We start from the raw sequence: 22011 nt of genomic DNA, 5'->3' as shown, positions 1-22011 counted from the left end.
TAATGCTTGTGTGTGGTGCGTTCATCACCATCAATTAAAGCGACATTTAATCAAAAAATAAAAGGAATGTTTTGCCACTTACGCCAGATTGTTTTAATGAATTTGTCCCTGTTTCTCAGATGAATGGAATTTAATTTTAAAGTCAGTTTTCACGATATCCAGGGTAGAAGTAGAGGACTGAGACCCACAAACTGTGAATTCATTTTTATGGGTCTGTCTCTCTGAATAGGGACTGGTTTTTAGCCAATCAGAGGGGGCTTAAAGAGACAGGCGCTAAAACTGAGCGTTTAAGACAGAGAGTGAATACAGGTAAAAGGCAGACAGTATTAGAAAATAACTGCTTTTTTAACATTTAATCATATAAACATGTCTAATACAAACCAAATATACAAGGAATTAACCTGGAAATTAGCATTTATGTCTCCTTTAAAGCCGGCAGGTAAAAACAAAAATACCAGCATGACACAAGTGGTATTTTTATGTGTAATTTTGAAGCGCGTTGCTGTACGCATCAGGATGCATTTTAATGAACACTGACCAAATTCTTCACAGCCCACTAATAAACTGAGGTTTGACAAAGTATGAAGATTTGATTTGAAACATGTTTCTTTTGGAGCCCAGTGAAGGCCCCTGGAGCCCCCTGAGGTCCCCTGTAGTGGACGTTGGGGACACACAGAGGTCCTGTGTGAAGTCCACACAGCCAACAGAGGATCAGTATGTTTCAGGGCGCACACACAGCCACGCAACGTCTCTGACAAACAGCGCCTGTACCGAGCTTTGAAGTCGACAAACGGCCTGCAATCTGTCTTAATACGCTTACTGATGTCTGATGTTTTCTTTCCAAAAAACGGATCCCAATGAGATCAGGGAGAAAAATAACTCTCATGGAGCGGACAGCTAATGATTCCTGGGCTGCGAGGTTTAAATAGACCACGCTGACTCGGAGAGCCAAGCCGGGGTCAGCCTTGTTACAGCCTCACACGCACACAGGCCACGCCGCCACAGCCAGTTGCTGAACAAGGGGTCATAGAAAACAAATAATAACATCAAAGAGGTCAAACTGCCGACGGAGCGCTTTGAAGGCCCCGTGTTGGGGATGGGACCGCCCTGAGCACAAGGCCCGGACTGAGAGAGGATGGATCTGCTTTAATGGAGAGTGGGAGGCGGCTAATTAAAGAAAGAAGTGGACTTGGATAAGGAGAGACTGTGTTCACACCGACAGGCAGCAAACCCAGCGTAGCAACATTTCTCTGACAATATGCATCAAGACTAACTTAACACAGCATGTAAGTTGTACAAAGAGCGCCACACAAACACGCCTTTGATTCCACAATTTGAGGCTAATTGAGAACAATGAAGAAAAAAGCAAACACTGGGCCTGTGTGATCTTTTATTCATGCCTTTATATTAATCAACCAAACGACTCTCTCTTGGATCTCTCTTTTTCCTCTCAGGGCACAATTAAGGGCAATTCTAAGTAAAACAACTCAAAGGCTTTTACACTAAGTTTCTCATGATAATAATAATGAGAACAAATAGTCGGCAAAAACGCGGCTGTAAATATTTCTGTTCGCTGCAACTTCTATCGTTCTCTTATTTGTAGAAGAAGCAGTATTACTCAAGAGACGTTGAAAAGCCAAGGACTCCGAAAAAAAGCCACCTTTTCAATCGAGCGCCGCTGACTCCGCGGCTCACGCTGACCCGTCTGAACACGTTCCAGATTTCTGCAGAACCAGTTAATCTGTTTCCTTTCCTCTTTTTTCTCTCTTTTCCTACTCCCCTCTCTTCCCTCCATTCCTGCGCTCTCCACACGCCCTGCCACTCATCTGCAGATGGCAGATCTGACACCTGGAGGATCCTGGGTAATCAGAGAGACAGCTGGCTGCACAGTAGAGGAGAGTTGCTGCACACACACACACACGCACACACACGCACACACATTCAGCAGCAGCCTTGTGCTACACTCACATGCATGGATTTTGCACAAGGCGGCCCCGTGAGTTCCTGCACACGCTGACATGTACGTGTGAATACTCGCTACATGCACTCCTGGATTTAAAGGTGTCATATATGTTGTACTACGTAGTTGAGGTGTGGTGTGGAGTTTTACTATGCTGCACTTGTTGAGGGTGGGGCAGAAAGAATTCATGAATATAGATTTTAATAGCCGCCCTTGTAGAGAACATGAACCCTCTGTGAGCTGCGACATCACACATCCGTACATTCATCCCTTACAGAAATACAGAATGTGTCGAGCCATGATTCACGACTGTGGAATCTCTTGTCACAACAGAAAAATGTGCTTTTGTTTTACAAAAGTTGTAACTTTACTTACAACAAATACACTGTGAGCCTAAGATCACTGTGTTTACTCTAGAGCCGGTCCAGTCTATGTGATGATGGGATATTGCATGTTTTTACCAGATGCAGATAGTTCTCTCTGAGGGGAGCTGACATAACAGACCCGGGCCAGAAAGCCATCCCAGGGCTCCTCTCTGACAACTGCAGGAAGTAACAGCTACCTTTTTGGCCCGCTGTCCAACTGCTGTAAAAATGGCACATGTCTCCGTACCGTTAAACCAGCGGGGAAAGCACCTGTTTGAGAGAGAAACGTGGAGTAACGAAGCGAAGGGCCGGACTGCAAACCTGTGACGTCACAGCATTACAGACAGTAACAGGAGAGGTGGGAGACGTGTTGCACGACAAGGAGATACACTGTGTTACGTCGGAGCGACGCCTGCACCTGCACAATGAATGCACACATTCACACTACTAAATATGCGCGGCCCCAAATGTTGTCTTGTTGCAGCTGTCAAAGCCACTTGTGCAGCCGCGGACACGCCGGAGGAAGAACAATGGAACTCTATGAGACAGAAGCCCTCTCAATGAGCTTCGCACCGCATGAGGCCGTGTCCTGCCACTTCCATGTCTGCAGCATAGGAAACGGAGCACGGATCCAACTAATCATATGGGCAATTAAACCACAATGAGCTTCATCTGACCCATAAGCGATGAGCTTATAGCACACGTTGACTCTCGGAGGGCCGCCGGTCCATTCGTGTTTCGGTTGTTTTTTGTCTGGAAGCAAGAATCGTATCCTCCTAATATCACTAAGCTCTTACTTTACTGCGTTTCACACTTCAATCTGATAGATTTCCAAACCTGAGAGAGGTTTCACACTGTGTCTCACTTTGCCCAAAGCTTGCACTTTGATCCGAGTTGGCGGATCCTTTTAATGCAAAACACTGTTTATTTTCTACTTGCTTTGCCAAATGTTTGGAGGTAATGTAACTGCTGTCTTTATATAACATTCACATTCACTGATAATGCTTTTATTAATCCTGCACGTGTTTCATAAGGTCTGTTTAGGCCTGGCAACACAAATACTTTAGTTGGACGTTATATCGTTACAGAAGTAACTTCAATATCAATATAATGATAATATAATGGCATAATAATCCAAGTGCAAGTGCATTTAAAGCAAGGAACTATTGGGAGGAAACCCCTGATGCTCATTCTGACATCGCGCTGGCTAAAACGTTAGTGATGTTCTTTTTTTAAAACAAACACGCGTATGAACACATCGGGCAATATCGAGGTCAGCTAAAAAATAATCGAGGTCCATCGTTTAATAAGTGGATGAAGTAAAAAATGCTCACGGTTGAATTCATATATCGTACGATCCACCGATAACGTTAAAACGAAGAGGCCATGTTCATATACAATACAATGAGTCCATCATCTAAAATATAGTGAGGTCAACATATCGTGAGATAAATCGATAACATAAAATGGTCGAGGTCATGTCTGCATATCATACAATAAGACGGTTTGAAACGAGTTCATACGATGTATCTGAGCCCGTTTGAAGGCGAAGAAGTCCCAACGAGAGAGAGAGAGAGAGAGAGAGAGAGAGAGAGAGAGGGAGAGAGAGAGGGAGAGAGAGAGGGAGAGAGAGAGAGAGAGAGGGAGAGAGAGAGAGAGAGAGAGAGAGAGAGATGCAACAATCCTTGAAAAGGGCAAACTCTTTCAGACACTCTTCTCACAAAGCCCCCCCCCCAGATTGATTGGTTGTATGTACACAGCAAAGAACTTTGATCCCACGTCTGCTTGGGTTTAGGCTGATAAAACACTTCCTTAAGGTGGGGGAAGATAATGTTTCTATATAAATGTTTTGTGGTTATGTTATGCTAAAAAGAAAAAGGCCACGGCTGCAGATACGCATGTGGGTGGGCGAGCGGTTACTCAGTACACCTTCCCTAAGTGGAACGAGGGAAGGGGATGTTTGCATGAGTGAAAAGCCTTTGTGTTGCCTTCACAAAAGACCTCGGCGAACATTAGAGAGGCTTAAGTGACAACACGCATTCTCTCCTAAGTCGCTGTTAACATGAAATATTGCTGAAGCAAAGGGCAGAAGGGAGGGAGAGGGTTGGTAGGGGCAAGCACCGGCACATACATCTCAACCTCACCCCTCTGCTCACTATCCTGAGGAGATTACATTATGGCGCTCGCCATTGTCCTCCTCCTTCAAGACAAAGCCTGTTCCACTGTGCAAACAGCAAGCCTTGGAAAGATTGTAAAAACATGAGGTGAATGTCAAAGGCAGAAGTGAATAGGATCTCTCCCTTCTTTTGTCAAGCTGGCAAGGTATGCACAAACACATGGCTGCGTGACAGAGAAGAAAGGAGGGCCTTGTGAGGAAAGGAGCCGGAAAAAGTTGGAGCGTCTTCGCATGAAAAGGCCAATACCGTGAGAAGTCGCCTGCCTGACTCCTGGGTCTATAGATCCCCCCAACAAGTATTTGGATGAAAGACCCCCAAAACACACAGAAGCATTACGCTCAACAAAACACCAGGCCTGGGATGATGACCTGCAAGAGAAACGGGTTTATGGATTAAAAGAACATTAACGTTCTTCGTTTCCAATAAAACAACATTTAAAAAAAAAGACACGATAGCACAAAATATCCATCAATAAAGTCGATTTTCTTCATTTGCTGCAAAGTGATATCAGATGTACAAAGAGCAGCCAACCACTGTCCCAACCTCAAGTCAAACTTGTCACGACCCAAACAAGGCTTTAACTGTCAGGGGCAATAATGAGGCCGACCTCGGCTCCCTCTAATTTACAAGGCCAGCGCCAGCCTGTAATTAATTGCTGCGTGCATAAATGTAAATGAGTCCGCTGGGGAAGCAGAGGGAGGGGAAGAAAACGGCCGTCAGGCCAATATTCCAGCAGGGAGCAATCTGCGAAAGAGGGAAATGATTTAGAGGACAGCGCACAAATCTGCTGCTGCGTAAAACACCGAGGAGAGAGTGTGAGGGGAGGCTCGCGGAGACGGAGGAGGTGGTCGGCAGGAACGGTTAAATAAAAAAACACAGAAAAAACAGTGATGGCAATAAATAGCAAATGTTTTATTTCAATCTTCTCCTCCCACATATGTCTCCAATTTGTATTCATAAGAGAAATCAGGCGTGGAGTTGATGATCTGCTCCGGCCCACCACGGCTCTTACTTGTTGCACTGAGGTGGAGTGTGTTCCTAAAGAATTTACATGTTTCATTATAAAACATGATGCCATTTTTTATTTTATTTTATTAAACGTTTAGGATGAAGACTTTTTTCCTTTACTTCATCTTTCCTCATTTTTGATATATATATGTAAAGGTACATTATTGCTGCTAATGGCCTCATTTTGTAATGCTACTCACAATATGGTGCCGTTTATCACCAAATGTCATTATTTTTAATCTTGAATAATCTAGGGGGGGGGGGGGGGGGGGGGGGGTGATGGAGGACGTACAGTATATCATGTTAAGCGATGCTGACACATTTACAGCAGGATCCTAACCAGCAGGACCCTGCAGGCCAAGCAAGTCCAGCAGGTCTCTGAAGACCTCATTCCTTTCAAAGTGTCTGGGTTCTCCTCGGGCATCATGATCACCATCGTTCTACGGTAACGCACGATCACAGAGCACGTGCAATCAAAGCGAGGCCGGCAGGAGAACTATGTAATCACGTACGGCAGCGACAACAGCAGCTCTCATTCATAAATGTCCCGACACAAAAAAGCCGCCGCTTAACTCCCTTTGTGTGCTCCGTGAACAAACTGGCACAGAAACCATTGTCCATAGAAACCTGCACAAATGTGAGGGAAACACGCGTGAAATCCACAATATGTGAGTCAGGGTAGTGACACTCTCACACACACACACACACACACACACACACACACACACACACACACACAAACACACACACGGCAGGCCACAATAGCGTCTTTATGACATAAGCTCCTTTTCACTACAGTGCTTTACAAAGGAAAATGAGATTTCTTTCCTATAGCAGGCCTCCAGCAAAAACAATTGACATCACAGGCCGGCCTACGTATGTTTCCCATATTAAACAGGGAGACACAGTGTAAGCTCCTAGAGAATGAGACTAAACAGCTTGCTGAGGCAGCGATTTTCCCCTCCTGCAATAGCAAACCCTCCTACGGGGAACCGTCGACTTGAGGCGGAGGGCCGTTTTATTCGGTTACGTGCTGGCTGCGAGCCAAGCCAAATCAACTACCTGGAACAACACCGTCGTACGGCTATAATACAGTATCTCATCTCAGACTGAACGGCAAAACAAAACATGGACTTAGCATCGGACAAAGCTCAACAGGTGGGGTCCCGTGACGCCGCTCACCATTAAAGCGTATCTCTCGCCTATTCTCGTGCATGAAACCCTTCTGGCACAAATGTCAGCAGGCCCCGGCGCCGCCGCCCGTCCACCCATGTACAGTGTGTTGGATTACGTGGCGGAAACCTGAGGTCTGAGCCCAGTCAGCTCGATACCCGAGCCAGCGCCACTCCTCTGTACACCCCGTCATCACTGAACACCACACTGCACACTTGTGCTAATCCAGCAGCGTGGACAGAACATAGCATCCCGTATGAAAAATAGACATGAGCCAGGAGCGTGTCAGGGAGCCTCTGGTTTATGAACACGTTCCCAGGCAGTACATAGCCCTGGGAACTCCACGACACAGGCATGAACCTGATGTGTGTATGACAGGAGGACCGGCCTCTCGGAGCTGCTCCCCGTCCGGCGCTGCGTTGCTATTCTGAGCCGCGCAGCTCTCTTTTCTTTTTTAACTGTTGCTTCTATCTCTCGCCACCACGAAGCCAGAACACTCACCGCCATCTCATGATGACAACGGCTCGATTAAAGGCTTCTTTTACAGCCTGGAAACCATGGCAACGCCCTGCGTCGACGAGATGGACGGCGACCCATTGGATTGGGGCTCCGGTGGGTGGGACCACGCTATCTTGGCCCCCGCTGCTCCACCACAGGGTCATTTCGGAGGCCTCGCACCCCAAACCGATGCTGCCACGCCCCATTACTCCAAACCACCACGCGTGGTAAAGTGGAGGTTAGCCGGCCTGCTTTTAGAGGAGCGTGACGCTTCTACAGATGGGAGGAGGCAAACTGCAAAAACAATGTAAACATAAGCTCCGAGTGCAACCGTCCTTAAATTATTATAAATCTATTTCACTTGGTTTGGCCAGCTGAGAACAAGACACGGACCTGGTCCCTGTCTGAACAGCAACGAGCTTCATTGGAGGGAAGAGTAGAGATGAAGTGATCCCGCTCAGATTTCACATTTAATAACTCTTAAACTAAATGGCACCTTGCAGGGATATAAGAATATAAGAATATCTTCTAGAGGGCCCTTAAAAATGTGTGTGTGTGTAACCTGAGTACGTCCACCTAGCAGACGGTGAGGTGAGTTCATTAAGGTTGTATGAAATATCTTATATGACAACTAGAAGTTGATTGTTGATTTGTTTTAGTTTGAATGGAGTGTGTTTTAGTGGAGTGTGTTTTACAGTCCACTAGTGTCTCCTGGGTGTGAGCTGGGTAGTCCAGGTTGTGTTCAGTCAACAATACAGCAGCGGTCCTGCAGACTCCACTGAGAGCACCTTTCTGGTTCATATATAACTCACTGTCGACTTTATGAGAAGTTGAGGCCCGACGGCATCAACGTGATGTCATCAGCGTTTGGGCTCGGAGAGAACAAGTGCTTAACAAACAGGGTGCATGAAGACGGCTCTGAGGGAGAATCACCATTAAGCTGTGCGGCTGCACCGCGTATGTCGTTCAGCACCGGCGCTGCGACCGGTGCATGCATGCGTTCACTTCACACATCACACTACAGGGCGTACGATGTCTGCAAATGACTCAAACACATCTGCTTGATACAAAAGGAAAACTCCCACGGTTGTAGTTTTCCATGACTAACCCAGTGTTTCCCATGAACTTCCAGGCCCATTTCATAATAAACCAGATATGGTTTTGCACTTCTCGATGAGTGGAGCCCACGTCGCCCATGACGATGAGCATGAAAATTCATTCATTGTTTCATATCACAATATACCGTATATCACAAAATAAAAATACTTAGGTCTGACTATTTTGACCCAAACAGGGGAACTCAAAGACAATTCGTTTGTTCTGTCCCTCAGAGACAACACAAGTGCAACACTAGATGGCCGGAATGACCCTTTAAATGCAAATTTGACATATTGTCCCATCATGCTTACATTTGTACATTCAAACAAAACACGATAATTGATAATAGTCGATGTGAAGGCTAACACCCTCTTTTTCCTATCCGGGCTTTTATATCTTCCAAATACTTCAAATTGCTATCTAACCTTGTTCACACAATGCACCGATATCAGGTTGTTTATTCAATCAAATGAGTCCCGGACGATAGAAAGCAAAGTAAATTCCCCTTTTATAAATCTGGAGCGAAGAAAGCAAGTTATGTGCGACTGTCGGCTGGGTTTGTTTAGTGTGGGAACAGCACAGGTGCCCTTCTCCTCACCACAAACACTTCAGCATATTTCTTCTGTTTCTCCCCCATCCTTGAAAAAAAAACTTATGATGGAAGTAAAAAAATAATAATAAAGTGCAGTTTTATACTCCACTCGCTCTGGAAACAACTTGTATTTAAAATCTTGGGCGACAGCAGTTAAAGTTGAGAAATGCCAATAAAATGCATCAGCATTCCACCTGAGAGTGATTCATCCAACATTGGCAAGACTTGTAATAATGTCTGTTGTTTGTTTTAACCTGCAGGCAGTGTCAGAGGGGCGGGGTCTATGTGTTGTGACAATTTGGAGAGTCGGCTTGGCTGTCAATAACACAAAAGATGAGTGACTGTCTTCTTCTTCAAACACGTTCATTACATTGTCAGATCATCCCGGCCCTTGTGCCGTCTTGGGTCGGACCCCGCCCTTCTGCTTCTTCAGCAGGATCAAACAAACCAGGAGATATTTGCTCAAGACACCAACTGTCCCATGTTCACTGTCAACTGGCATTATATTAAGCACACTGACGGTTCTAATTGAAGTTAGGATTCACTGCAGGGCTTCGACTTAGAATATCACTTTGGTGCCAAAACCCTCCGTGGAGTTTAGAAGAATGCATCTGCATTAGAAGACGGAGTGAAAGAAAAACGAGGGAAGAGGAAGACCGAAGCTCTCGGACATGCAGACATGCTCACATGTGATTTCCCTTTTCAGTGTAATTGTCAAAGCATCTGCTGCTGCAGGGATTCAAGGCCACGACGACTGGCTGACAGATAAAGAGCCACAGTCACCTGGTCCCCTGTAGTCTGGTCTGGTCCACCACAAGTCTGCTTCAAACAGAGAGACCGTCCACTTTCATCTGCTCATTCACACAGACTCAACTGTGTTCTTCCAGCATTTCGTTTTGGCCGCTGCCCCTGGTGAAGTAAGCTGACAAAAACTGAGATGATCTGGCCTCCTTAAAGGGTAACAATAGAGTCCCGATGATGGGATTTCCATGAACAAGCAGCAATGTGTTTCTGCTGATGACTAATCTATTTTGCAAGCAGCATCATTGAATGTGAAGAGTTTGGTTTCTTTTGGGGGAAAATAGTTGGACAATGTTCAACATTCAGTTTTCTTTTTCATTTTAAATTGTCCTATTAATTAAACTGGGTGTCTTATTTATTTATGAGGCGGATGCTTAAAGCACCTTTATTCCACTACCAGCAAATAGAGAAAATATGGACTTAAAAATCATTGTTGGAATTTAAATCTTCACAGTTTTTGTCTCTTAAAGGGGAACGTCATCAGGTGACCACTTACAAAATAAAGCACGAGTCATTTTGTTTTTCTTCATCCAAATCTACCTTGCATGTACATGCATATATATATGCATACATATATATATATATATATATATATATATATATATATATATATATCAGCGCGTTCCAGGAATTAATTCATGTTACTTCAATTACTGAGTTACTCCAGCGCCCCGGAGGCCGGCGACCCGTGTCATAGCTGCCGGAGAGTCTTTCCACTGGAGGAAAACCGTGAGAGCGCGGCGCTGCGGTTTGCCGTGCCGAGTTGTTCACAAGTCACAAAACAAGCAGCGAAACAGAAAAAACAACACTGCAGATGACATTCATGGCCGATGATCACTATCAGGGGAAAAAAGCGGCTGCAGTTTATTGTGGGCTGACGCCTCCCCTTGTTTTTTTCTCTCTAGGCGTGACGCCAGGTTTGTGACTTGTGTTAACACTGCAGCCGTCATTTGTCAAAGGCTCTTGTGTAAACCACACATATATAAACCTTACCCAATCCTTTGCAGGTACATAATAGCCATTGTTGCTGCAGTCGTCAGACGCAGGTGACACACACCCTGATGCCTAAAGAAACAAGAGTCGGAGAGAGAAAGGAGCCGAGGAGGAGGATGAACTTCATGAACTTGAGCTGCTCCGTACGTCTGGATGATCCCCAAAACAATACACGGGCTGCCGTGAACGTGACGGGAAATCTGAGCAAAACATGTCGGCTAAATGGTTTACGTAAAGAGGTGAGAATGGAGAGGGAGGAGGGGTGTGTGTGTGCGGGTGGCTGGGGAGGGAAGGCTGTTGCCGTTAGGAGCTGGTGTGTCAGGTGAGCTCTGATTGGGAGTTTTGAAATTGGATGGTGGGGAGCAGGTGCTGGAGGATCGCGGCAGAAAGGAAAGGTTACAGCGACCATTGAAAGAGAGGAGAGAGGAGAATGGACGCGGCCCCTCGTTATTCTCCGCTCTGGGCAGGAAAATGAGGAAGCTGTTTCCAAGGTTATGTGGTGGTGGAGAACAGAGGAGGGATCCGCAGAGGAGTCCGCCCACCCAGCAGGGCACACACACACACACACACACACACACACACACTTACATACGTACATACATACATGCTGAAAGGCCACCCACTATATAGACACACATGACAAGGCCACATCACACACAGAGACATGCTTTTGTACTACACACACCTAACTATGCACAAGGACATGCATGCACGTAGGTAGTCACACACACACACACACACACACACACACACACACACCTATAACACACTTACATTATGCAAAAACACACTGGGTAAAATGTAAAAAATGCACGTGAACATGCAGAGAAAAACATACGTTTACGTCGACAATCACAAAAGATACAAAAAATCCCTAAACATGTGCACATTAATAAAACGCAACACACACACACACACACACTATGCACACACACACACTCACACACACACACCTCGACTTGTGGTTGAGAAACGTATGGGCATCTGCCAGCGAGCTTCAAGTGCTCATTCTCCGGGGCCTCAACCTTTCTTTTTCAGCAGCAACACTGCAATTTGGGTGTGCCTGGGCCAGAGATAAGTATAGGCTGACTAATATGCACTCAGGACGCAGGGAGAAATACTTAGGACTAAATGTTTAATTTGTGTTTGTACAACACATGTCCAATTTAGGGGCTGGAGTCTTTTTCAAAGAGCCCGACAACAAATAATTAGGACGCTCTGGATCGGGCACAGGCTGGAACTGGTGGAGCGACGGGTTTCTTCAGATGAAGGTGAACGACATCATCCAAAAAAAACAAAACATGTGGAAACACTTGGAAGTGCAACACCGTGGTCAGACGGCAGAGAGGCGCTCAGCTCGATGGACGGGGTGAATCACAGCGTCGCTGGAGGGCTTCAGTGAAGACGCTTCCTGCAGCTGCGATCGTTTCTTTTGCATTTCAGGTGGTGGACGTTTGATAAATGTCAAACTCACAGTCACAATCTGACAATTCAAGAGCATTCCTCCACCTCCTCTGTTCAATCTCCCTTTCTCTCAGCCGTCAAATCTCTTAATCTTTAGCCTCTCCACTGCTCGTCCCTTCGCTCTCTCTCTCTCTCTCTCTCTCTCTCTCTCACCGGAGGGAAAAGGCCTCGGCCCAACACTGTACGTGTGACTTCTGGGAATAAAACGTTTCCAAGTATGACAGTTTGATCTGAGGCCTCGCATTCCAGCAGCAGCAGCACACGTACAAGCAGGCAGAGAGGAAAACATATTATTGTCAGAGTGGGATTTTTAATAATTGTTTTGCAGTGATTTTTAATGAGTCAAGCTTGTGCTGAGAAGTAGGAGTGTGTGTGTGTGTGTGTGTGTGTGTGTGTGTGTGTGTGTGTGTGTGTGTGTGTGTGTGTGTGCGTGTGTGTGTGTGTGTGAAAGAGAGAGAGAGAGAGAGAGAGAGAGAGAGAGAGAGAGAGAGAGAGAGAGAGAGAGAGAGAGAGATTGATGCAATCATATAATCATCAAATCAGAGAATCTGAAAATTAAATTAAATCTTCATCCGTGAGGCCACAGGCCCGATAATGAAGATGCATGTCATGTTCAAACTGAGAACCTGTTTATTAAAACAAAAACAGAATGTAACTCGGGGAATAAAAAAATAAAAACAATTCCAACAGAAATCCTTTTCATCTTGTAAATGATTTGAAATGTATTTTATATCAGACGCAGCTGTTAATTAAATGTTTACTGCGGTTCCTAACGTCCAGCATCACAGTGAAGAGTGCTGCTGACGGGTCCCGACGGGCCACACGGGGCCTGCTGTCGGCCAAACCCCCTCACAGGGAGGAGGAGGAGGAGGAGGAGGAGGAGGAGGAGAAGAAAGGCCGCGGGTCTCCTCAGACAGCGGGCAGAGCGACCATGCAGCCCGGGACAATGTGCTGAATTGGCAGCCTATATATAAGTCTGCCATTTGGACACTCTAATGCCACTTTACCTTATGAGGGAAGTTCAACCCGCAGCACCTGCTGCAAACAAAATGCCATAGGAGATCAGCTTCGGCGACCCCCCTGCTCGGATTGTTTTTCAGACAGACACTCTCACTTACAAGAGGGGGGGGGGGGGGGGGGGTCTATAAATTGTTCTGCCAGACTCCAAACAATTAAACAACTTGTTGGAAATTGTGATTTGGCGTGGGCAGGTCCAACCTGGCAACCAGAGGATCTGTCAAGTCGGGCAATTATTAACTCAGAGGAGTGATCTGATGTGCAAACAACACAAATGTTGACGTAAAGCAATTAAAGATGCAGATAAATTGTGCTAAACTCCGCAAAGTGTGACACGTGATAAAGATGGAACAAATCAGAGGAGCAATTGTGCGTTTCCTTTTTGGTGGTTTTCAGACTTTCTTTTCCTTTTTTTCCCTGTCAAGCATATGTGATCTCTTTCTCTCGTTTTCTCTAAAAGCTTCTTATCTGCCGGCGAGCAGCGGCTTATCTGGCCCTCCGCGCGGGGAAACACCCTGACGCGACGCTATCAGTCCGCTCCAGGCCGCTTGTCCTCCCGTACCCCCGGCACATCCTCGCAGGCTGAGCCCTCCGAGGTCCGGACGGGCAGAGCTGCTCCTGCGTGCGCGGCTCAAGTTCACGCCGTCACCGTCACACCGACGGCGCATCACTGACACGTCGGGTCGGCACGTAAAGTTGATACACAACCTCTAAAGGCCTCAACGAAAGCAACGCAACAGATAACCACGACGTAGGAGAGAGCAACAAATGAGGAAACTTACAGATGAATGTGTGAACTGTCGCCGTGCCGGGACACGGTCCTGTTCTCTCTCGGTATTGTCTCCTAGTGGATCCGCGTCCGGGCTCCGAGGCTATTTTCATTTATGACTCACGCATTCTTCTGGGGTCAGCGCCGTGACCTCCGCAGGGAAAGTTAACTTTGGCCCTAAAGACGCACCGCTTTTCTCCCTTCTCCCCTTCCAAAGTCTATGTGTCTGTTTGATGCCGGTGCATGTGAACGCAGGGAGACGCGGGCTCGCTGAACCCGTGGAGGTGCAGCGCACCGGGGACGCGCACAGCCTGTCCGGCAGAGCGTTCACGACGGTGGACAGATGGACAGGCTACCGCTGTGTGGCCGGAGAGGAAACTACTGAAGCACCGCAGACGGTCTGGGATGAGTTCAGGAGTCCTCCGATTTATTCAAACGAAATCAAATAAATATTTTTTTAAAAGGACTTCCACATTAAAGTTCTGCGGCTCTTTTAACGTATTTAATTTGCTACCGGCGATTTAATTCAAGGCTTTGTTGTATTCAGAGTTCTAAGTGTCTCTGTTGGGTTCTGAGCCTGCAGAACCCAGAACCACAACGGTTCTGTTAACAGGCGGCGGGATGAGTGGAGGCTGCGGACACACTCAACTTCTACTTTCGTGCACAAGTTGCATCTTTTTGAGCTGAAATGAACCAGAATATTGAAATGTGAAATTAAACACCCGGATGCTTTACGCTATTTGAAGAGGGGAAAACAATAATGCATTCTTTAACACGTGTTGATGGATTTCTGCAGGAGCACACATTTAATGTTATATTATATTTCACAACTTCATAACTGCGGGGTTTTGTTGTGATTATTCTACGCGTCATGATGGATATTAAAAAGTTGATATTTCATATATATGTGCATTAGTTGTACAGCTATAAGTTAATAACACTATTGTTATAATAGTTTTCTTTACCATGAACTTCGACAAGTGAATGTGTTTTCTGAGAGCACGATATAAAATCCATAAATAATGCGACTTTTTAAAACTTCTCCCCACACCTTCAGCTGTGTGACTTGGTGTTTGCGGGTCATGTGGGGTCGACGGGTCTAATCACGGTCCAACTGCAGGTCTCAGTGCGCCCTGAATCTGCCGCTGTCATCGCTGTTTGTTGTGCGCCACAGATAACCAGAGTGCGCGCACCGACTTTTCAAAACACACGCAGCCCGCAGGACGCGCCGGCCGGCGGACCCGCCGCCGCCGCGGCCACGCTGACGCAGCAGGACGTCTCTTACCTGGAGTCAGTTGTTGACATGCGCTGCGGTGTCTTCTGGTAAAAACTTGGGGCTCGTTGGTGGGCGATGGGGAAGAGCTTCGGCGTCGAGACCAAACAAGAGCAGTCAGTTGAAACAGCCTTCAAATCCCGTGCGTAAAGTCACCATCGCTGGAGCGTGTCTGGGACTTTGGTAACTCCCGTGTTTGCGCTCCGCAGAGGATCACAAAGTGGAAGAAAACACTTCGGCGGCGTCGTCGGAGGTGGACCTGAGCCCGAGCAGCGGCCACGCGGAGGATTCTCTTCAAAACAAAAGTATTTAAAGTTATTTCCCGTCCGGCGCTGTGTGGAGGTTAAGTGAGAGTGCGGGGCAGCGTCGGGTACGGAGGCAGAGGCAGGATAACCCCTCCTCTCTCCCTCCCCCTCCCCCTCTCCCCCCTCTCTCTCTCTCTTACTGTCTATCTGTCTCCATCTCCATTCTCCGTTTCACTTTCTTTACGTCTTCTTCATTAGAAAACTCTTAACATGTCCTCTTTCTCCCTCATTCCACAACTTTTCTTTTTCTCTCTATGTGCCAACATGCTGCTGCCTTTACGCGCGTGCGTGTGTGCGTGCGCGTGCATGCGTGTGCTGGTCACCTGCGCTCAGCGACCACTTCTAATAATGAATAAATATGAATCAATGAATGCATTAGGCCTACTGCTTTCCTGCTTTGATTGAACTGTGGTCACATTTCTTACAAACGGGTTCTGTGTCAGAATCACCACTAATTGAAACACACACATAAGACATAAGAAGGCTTCTGTTTGTTCATGTACATTTAAAGAAAAGGAAAAAGAGGTTATTGTGAGGTCTAAGCAAATACATTTAGAACAAGATTTCTCTGTGCTAATATATATATATATATATATATATATATATATATATTCTTTTTGTTCTAGAAATGTCTCTCCAGTGGTCCATCATTTAAAACACATTGCACATTGTTAAGTCATGAAAAATAAATCTCCTTTTCCCCTTAAATGTCCTCCTGTCTTCTCTGAAGCACAGCCGATGTGGCAAAGTGTTGAAAAGTTGCATTATTCTACATTTTGCTCGAGAAAAACAATTCAAGTGTATTGAAGATATGAAGGGACGTATGTGGGTTCACCTTGATTCATTCCACCGTGTTGATCTTATTAAAAGGGACCGCGGCCCCTCCAGCGTCCGTGTTAACGCGTCGATGGTTGGAGCGTCCCGTCGGAGGAGCGAGCGTCTCCGGGTCGCTTCTTCGTGACTCTTACTCTTACGCCACCTTTTGGCAGCTTCGCCGCAGGTCAACCAACGGAGACTCGGCGGCTCTGAAACCTGTAGCTCAACGTTACTGGATGAGAACCGCATGAAGGAAAGGGAAATATCCAGATTCAACGACTGGAATTATGGTGCCATGATATTGAATCCTCCACGAAATATAATGTCGACTTCCCTGAATTAGATGTTAAAGAGTGATGAAGATATCAGATCCTCTGTAAGCACGTTTAAACAGGCGTGTATGTCTGCTTTTTAACTGAAAATGCACATATATTTTTACAATTTTGTCTGTCCATCGTTACTATTATAATGGATTCTTATTATATTAAATGTTTTGTTTAAGAATTATTTTTTTAATAATAATTTAATTTAAAAAATAATATCTGTGACTTTTTAAAATCAGTATGTGAAGCTCCTTCAGCTGTCTCTGTGTGTGCAATGACTATGTAAATAACCTTGCCTTGATTTACCGATTAATATCAATTAACCGAGTTTTTGTTGTTTTTCTTTTCTTCTTAAGCTCTTGACCCTGAATTGATTAATCAAAACTATTTCATTGTGAATCAAATTAAATATCTCTAAGACCAGGCCAGAAAATTAGAAAATACATTTTTAGTTTCATAAGAGAAAAACGCATCTCCTTCAGAGGCGGTCGTTGTGTTTTAAAGCACATTCTCGTTAGTCCCACATTTGAAATGCTCAGACGTTTACAAGGACATTCAAACATTTGTCAAATAAAAATTCCGCTGGACCATTTAACTATTTTATTAAATATAGCCTACTAGCTGAACGACACAAGGGTATTTCCACGTAATTACGCAAAGCTTATTCATTTTCAATAATGAGTGCTTGGTGAGCTAGAAACAGAAGGGCAGTTTATCATTCAATGGGCTCTGAGCAGAGATTTATCTACTCTTCAGGGGACAAAATAACTAAATGTATCTATAGTTTAATATGATAAATAATAACATAATTATATAACATGTATGATATACGTCTATTAATGGCAGCGTTGCTGACTGCTTTTCTAAATATTGTCTCGGTGAATTTGATGAACAGTTTTGAGGACGATGCAGCAACTCGCCGGTGAGTGGCAGCAGAGTGTTGGCATAACCGAAAAACAAACGAAGAAGAAGACGGAACGGGAAGTGACGACACGGAGGATTGTTGACAACTCCAGCTAGCCTTTTGCTAGGTGGCATGCTCTTTCATTGACACATTTAGCAAAGCTTTCGTTGATAATGAGCTACCCAGCGGACAGGCACGGAACAAAGCGACCAGCGTCTCCGGACGACGTGAGTAAAATCATCCAATCTGGACGTAAACCGCCGAGGAAAGCTAAGGGACACATAGATGATGTTAGCATGTTTTGCTAACGGTAGTCTCTACTACTCTGGACACGTTTTAGTTTGTAATCCGGGATCAAGTTTACTCGTTTGTGTAGGGCGACTTACAACTTAATTGTAAAAAAATAAATAATAATCACAAAAAGATGCCTGGTTGTATCAAATAGCATGACGTCATGCCGACCTGGGGTGAATTACTGCCACGTTTGAACATATTGTGGATTCCTGACTGTTAGCTTTCTTTTTTTTATACAACTTTATATTCTCAGCTGTGAATACGTGACATTAAAACAACACTAACGTGTAGCAAAACAACAACAATCAGTTTAAGACCCGTTTGTTCGCTTTTCTATAATATCTATTACATTCGAGACAGTCACTTTCTTGATAAATTGGGACATTTCTGCCAGAGAAGAGTTTGCTTTATCTGACTTTCCCCGGTTAAATATAACCGCATATGTACACGACTAATGGATAACTGGCTTGAGGGCAGGTACGCTTTCAAATCACCATAATAACTAGTTTTATTGACACATTAACCTTTCCTGAATAGACAATCCCCGCCTCACAACTTCACCTCGGTTGCTTTGTTTTCTGTGACTGATGTGGTTTACATAATTTCCCCTTGTGCGCTGCGTTATGCCGCTGATGGCCCGTTGGTTAGACCTCTAGCACTAATAAAACAGTCCTTGTGTAAATACCCTGATAACACAAACTCTTGATGAAAGTTTGAGCTGAAAGGATAACAATGTTGTCTTGGCAGGATGGATCTACCCAGTGGGCGTCAGCTGATCTGGGAAGCAATGAAAGGAAGCAGAAGTTTCTACGTTTGATGGGAGCTGGCAAGGTTTGTTTTATTTATTGTAGGCCATACGTTCACTTCACCGGATGGTGGAGTTTGTTTGTTAAACATGGTTTCTGTTCTCCAGAAAGAACACACCGGACGCCTCGTCATCGGTGACCACAAGTCGACATCCCACTTCCGCAGTGGTAAGCTCCTTCACCTGGCGTTTTTTCTTTTTTCAGCATTATTTCTGCTCGTGTAAGACATGTCCATGTACTGTCCCTCTGCCACCAACCCATGCTGCCTCGTCCTTATGCCCAATGCGATTAACCCGGCTTCCACACGACACCTCCGCCGCACAGCTCTATCCATGCAAGGATAGGCCTGTGATGGCTGGGTGTGCCTGCTACGACTTGTGTCTCCTCTGCAGGGCAGGAAGACAGGCAGATGAACGAGCAGCTGGAGATGCAGTACCAGCAGAGCATGGACGGGAAGCTGTCGGGCCGCAACCGGAGACACTGTGGCCTGGGTTTCAGTGAGGTGAGCGGGTCAGCGAGCCAGAAGAGAGGGCTGAGAGATTCATAGAAGCAGATGTTTAATTCATCTTGCTTTAATTGATTTACTAGGCTTACAGGGTGCATATACTGCTGGCTGATTACTTAACTGACTTGAGCTTGCTGCAGTTTTCTCGTGATAAAATGTCCATCCATACATCTTAAACCGTTTTTGATTGTTGTGACTTCACAGTTTGTTTCTTCTCTTTCATCCTTTCAGTTTATCAACACACTTGTCTTTTCTGTTGTCTTAAATGTCTTGCGGTGTGTGTGTATAGAGCCGGGTGTGGCTGGCAAAAAGCACACACACTTTTATTGTTTCATATGCAAGTATTACTCAAACAAAAATGCAAACTTCTGCCAATACCGAACAATATTCAAAGGCATCATTAGACTACCCTTTTAATTTTAGAAAGCCTTCAGGATAAGGCTGTCTGATGAGGCTGATATAGTCACCATAACTCAGGGATATTTGTTTACACTCCAGGTTTTTAAGACATCCCGTCTTCAGAAAGACAGAAGTTTAAAAACAACAAAAACATTTTGTTTTTTACCCACAGCCTGACCCGGAGCCAGAGTTGTTGCCGTCCCCACCAGTTGAAAGTCAGACAAAAGCAACAGAGTCAGAGACGTCCACCAGCCAAGAGAAATCCACAGATGCCCCGGACATAGACAGCGATCCCGGCCCAGAAGAACAGGCCTCAGACCAGTCCGAGGCCAGCTCAGATAGTAGCGACGAAGAACGGAAACACTGCAAAAAGATGCCCTTTGTGAAGTCAGCGTAGGGCCGAGGCAGCATGCAGGGCGGAGTAGGTTTTTGTAATCTGAAATTTGTACATTTTGACGGTATTTGTTTAATTGTAGGCGATCACGCATCATTTTAGTCCTTTTGACTGTGTAGAAGTGGACTCTAAGGTCAAGCACATCATGGTGACATCCTGGAGTGCTTGGTCAAAGAATTAAGTCTGCAGGCTAAAAGGTCAGCATCGGTGGAGTATATGAAAGTAAAACGGCAAACCTTTTTTTCATTTTATTTCGAACATTTTAACAGACACTGCGTTTGCTACAAATTGTGTTGGAAGAAACGGGATCGCTTGCCATTCAGCACGATTGGCAAACACATTGTACATTTTGTGAATTATTTTTTGTTTGAGAACCAATAAACGGTCAGTGTCAGTTTAACATTTGCTGTTCAGACAACAGTGGTGGTTTTTGTGCTAGACTGCTATTGAATCCTTGTGGATAGACAACAGGAAAGTCACTGTGTTCATGTTCAGTGCTGGAAATCGCTCTCTGACCCAACATGCAAATACAGACGATTCCGGTGTCTGAAGTCGGCGTTGACACCAGTAAAAAGTGCAAGACTTCATTTAATCGGCCACTGAGACGTCAGTAGTTCTGTATGCAGAGTGGTCAGGTAATCGTGTCAACCACCGGGAACAGAAACGGCCGGGAAATCCTCTCAATGACATGGAGCACAAAACAAAACATTGCAAATGCATTGAAGCCTTCTTTGGATACCATCTCTAGTGAGGTTCATTTGAAGTTTGAGTCAACAAGAGGCCGTGTGGATATTGGTACTTATGGATCATAATGATCATCAACGATGGTCATTAAGGGCTGAGAAAATCACAGAGGATCTCACAGCAAATACAGAACATTCAGGAAGTATTGGGACACCTTCACCAAGCATTTTACTTTGCAGCCTCATTTCCCTGATTAATCTCCACTCAATATCCCACAATAACATATGGACGTGTGTATGCACGTTCATGATCAGAACAACTGAAACATCGTCTGGAAAGATTTACAGATCTAAGATATAACTTTCTCTGATTTTATCGTTTGTTACATGTTTTAATATCTAAATGTAGTTTTCAAATGCATCACACATTTAAAATGTTGTGAGAGGAACGTGCACGGACTCTGTTCTGTGCTTTGAGTCGTGGCAGTGATCTGGAGACCGAACCACGTCAGAGCCCAGGATGTTCCTGTACGCTGAGCTTTAAGGAACATTTGTATCTGAGAATGAGATGAGAAGGTTATTAATATCAACTCATGGAAATCATGGATTCTCTTTGCCAGATCTCTCACCAGCAGGTCTGAGAGCCACTGGAGCACACAGTGATATAGTTTGTGGTCCATGTTTTTCTCTGCATGATGAAACACTGTGCAATGTGTTTTAAAGCAGCGCTGCTGAACCAGAATAAACATGTATTTTTAAAGTAGGAATGAAGATAGGAGCAACCTGTCGGGAGTTAATAACGATAACAATTCACACCTCATCCTGTGTCTAAATGAAACGTGGCTCCTCGATTAAAGTTCTCCTCCCTTCAGCTCGTTAATACTGTCTGACGTGTTTAGGTCTTTTTAATTCAAGAAACTTCAAGAAGTATTTAAAAATCTGTATATATATATATATATATATATATATATATATATATATATATATATATATATATATATACATATATATATATATATATATATATATACATATATATATATACATACATACACTCAACAAAAATATAAACGCAACACTTTTGTTTTTGCTCCCATTTTTCATGAGATGGACTTAAAGATCTAAAATTCATTCCAGATAAACAAAATATTACCATTTCTCTCAAACATTGTTCACAAATCTGTCTAAATGTGTGATAGTGAGCACTTCTGCTTTGCTGAGATAATCCATCCCACCTCACAGGTGTGCCACATCAAGATGCTGATCTGACATCATGATTAGTGCACAGGTGTGCCTTAGACTGTCCACAATAAAAGGCCACCCTGAAATGTGCATTTTTTTTGCTTTATTGGGGGTCTGGGGACTCAGAACCAGTCAGTATCTGGTGTGACCAC

The 22011-nt window shown here is 44.8% G+C and overlaps 2 protein-coding genes across 4 annotated transcripts in view; one reads left to right on the top strand and one right to left on the bottom strand.

The window, feature by feature from the left end:
- The window catches only part of LOC311018464 (transcription factor SOX-6-like), a 109325-nt gene extending 93257 nt beyond the window's left edge, over window positions 1-16068 (bottom strand). For 2 of the 3 annotated variants that reach the window (XM_084017459.1, XM_084017458.1), the window contains exon 1: window positions 15201-16068. Coding sequence is in view for 1 of the 3 variants with exons in the window: in XM_084017458.1 (XP_083873584.1) it covers window positions 15201-15220 (20 nt within the window). In the remaining 2 variants the exon portion in view is untranslated. Of the gene's footprint in view, window positions 1-13928; window positions 14354-15200 lie in introns of those variants that run through there. The other variant, XM_084017460.1, reaches the window with a different exon arrangement.
- A 1536-nt stretch (window positions 16069-17604) lies between these two features.
- cUnh11orf58 (chromosome Un C11orf58 homolog) lies at window positions 17605-20334 on the top strand. The gene is made up of 5 exons (XM_084017498.1): window positions 17605-17763; window positions 18578-18661; window positions 18744-18804; window positions 19029-19138; window positions 19713-20334. The coding sequence occupies exons 1-5, from the start codon at window positions 17710-17712 to the stop codon at window positions 19935-19937; spliced, it is 534 nt and encodes a 177-aa protein (XP_083873624.1). The 5' UTR covers window positions 17605-17709; the 3' UTR covers window positions 19938-20334.
- The last annotated feature ends 1677 nt before the right edge of the window (window positions 20335-22011 follow it).

This window comes from Eutrigla gurnardus, assembly GCF_963514095.1.
Source record: "Eutrigla gurnardus genome assembly, chromosome: 9".
NCBI classification, from domain to species: domain Eukaryota; kingdom Metazoa; phylum Chordata; class Actinopteri; order Perciformes; family Triglidae; genus Eutrigla; species Eutrigla gurnardus.
Note: the sequence above shows the minus strand (reverse complement) of the source record. Positions and strands in the feature narration are given on the sequence as shown.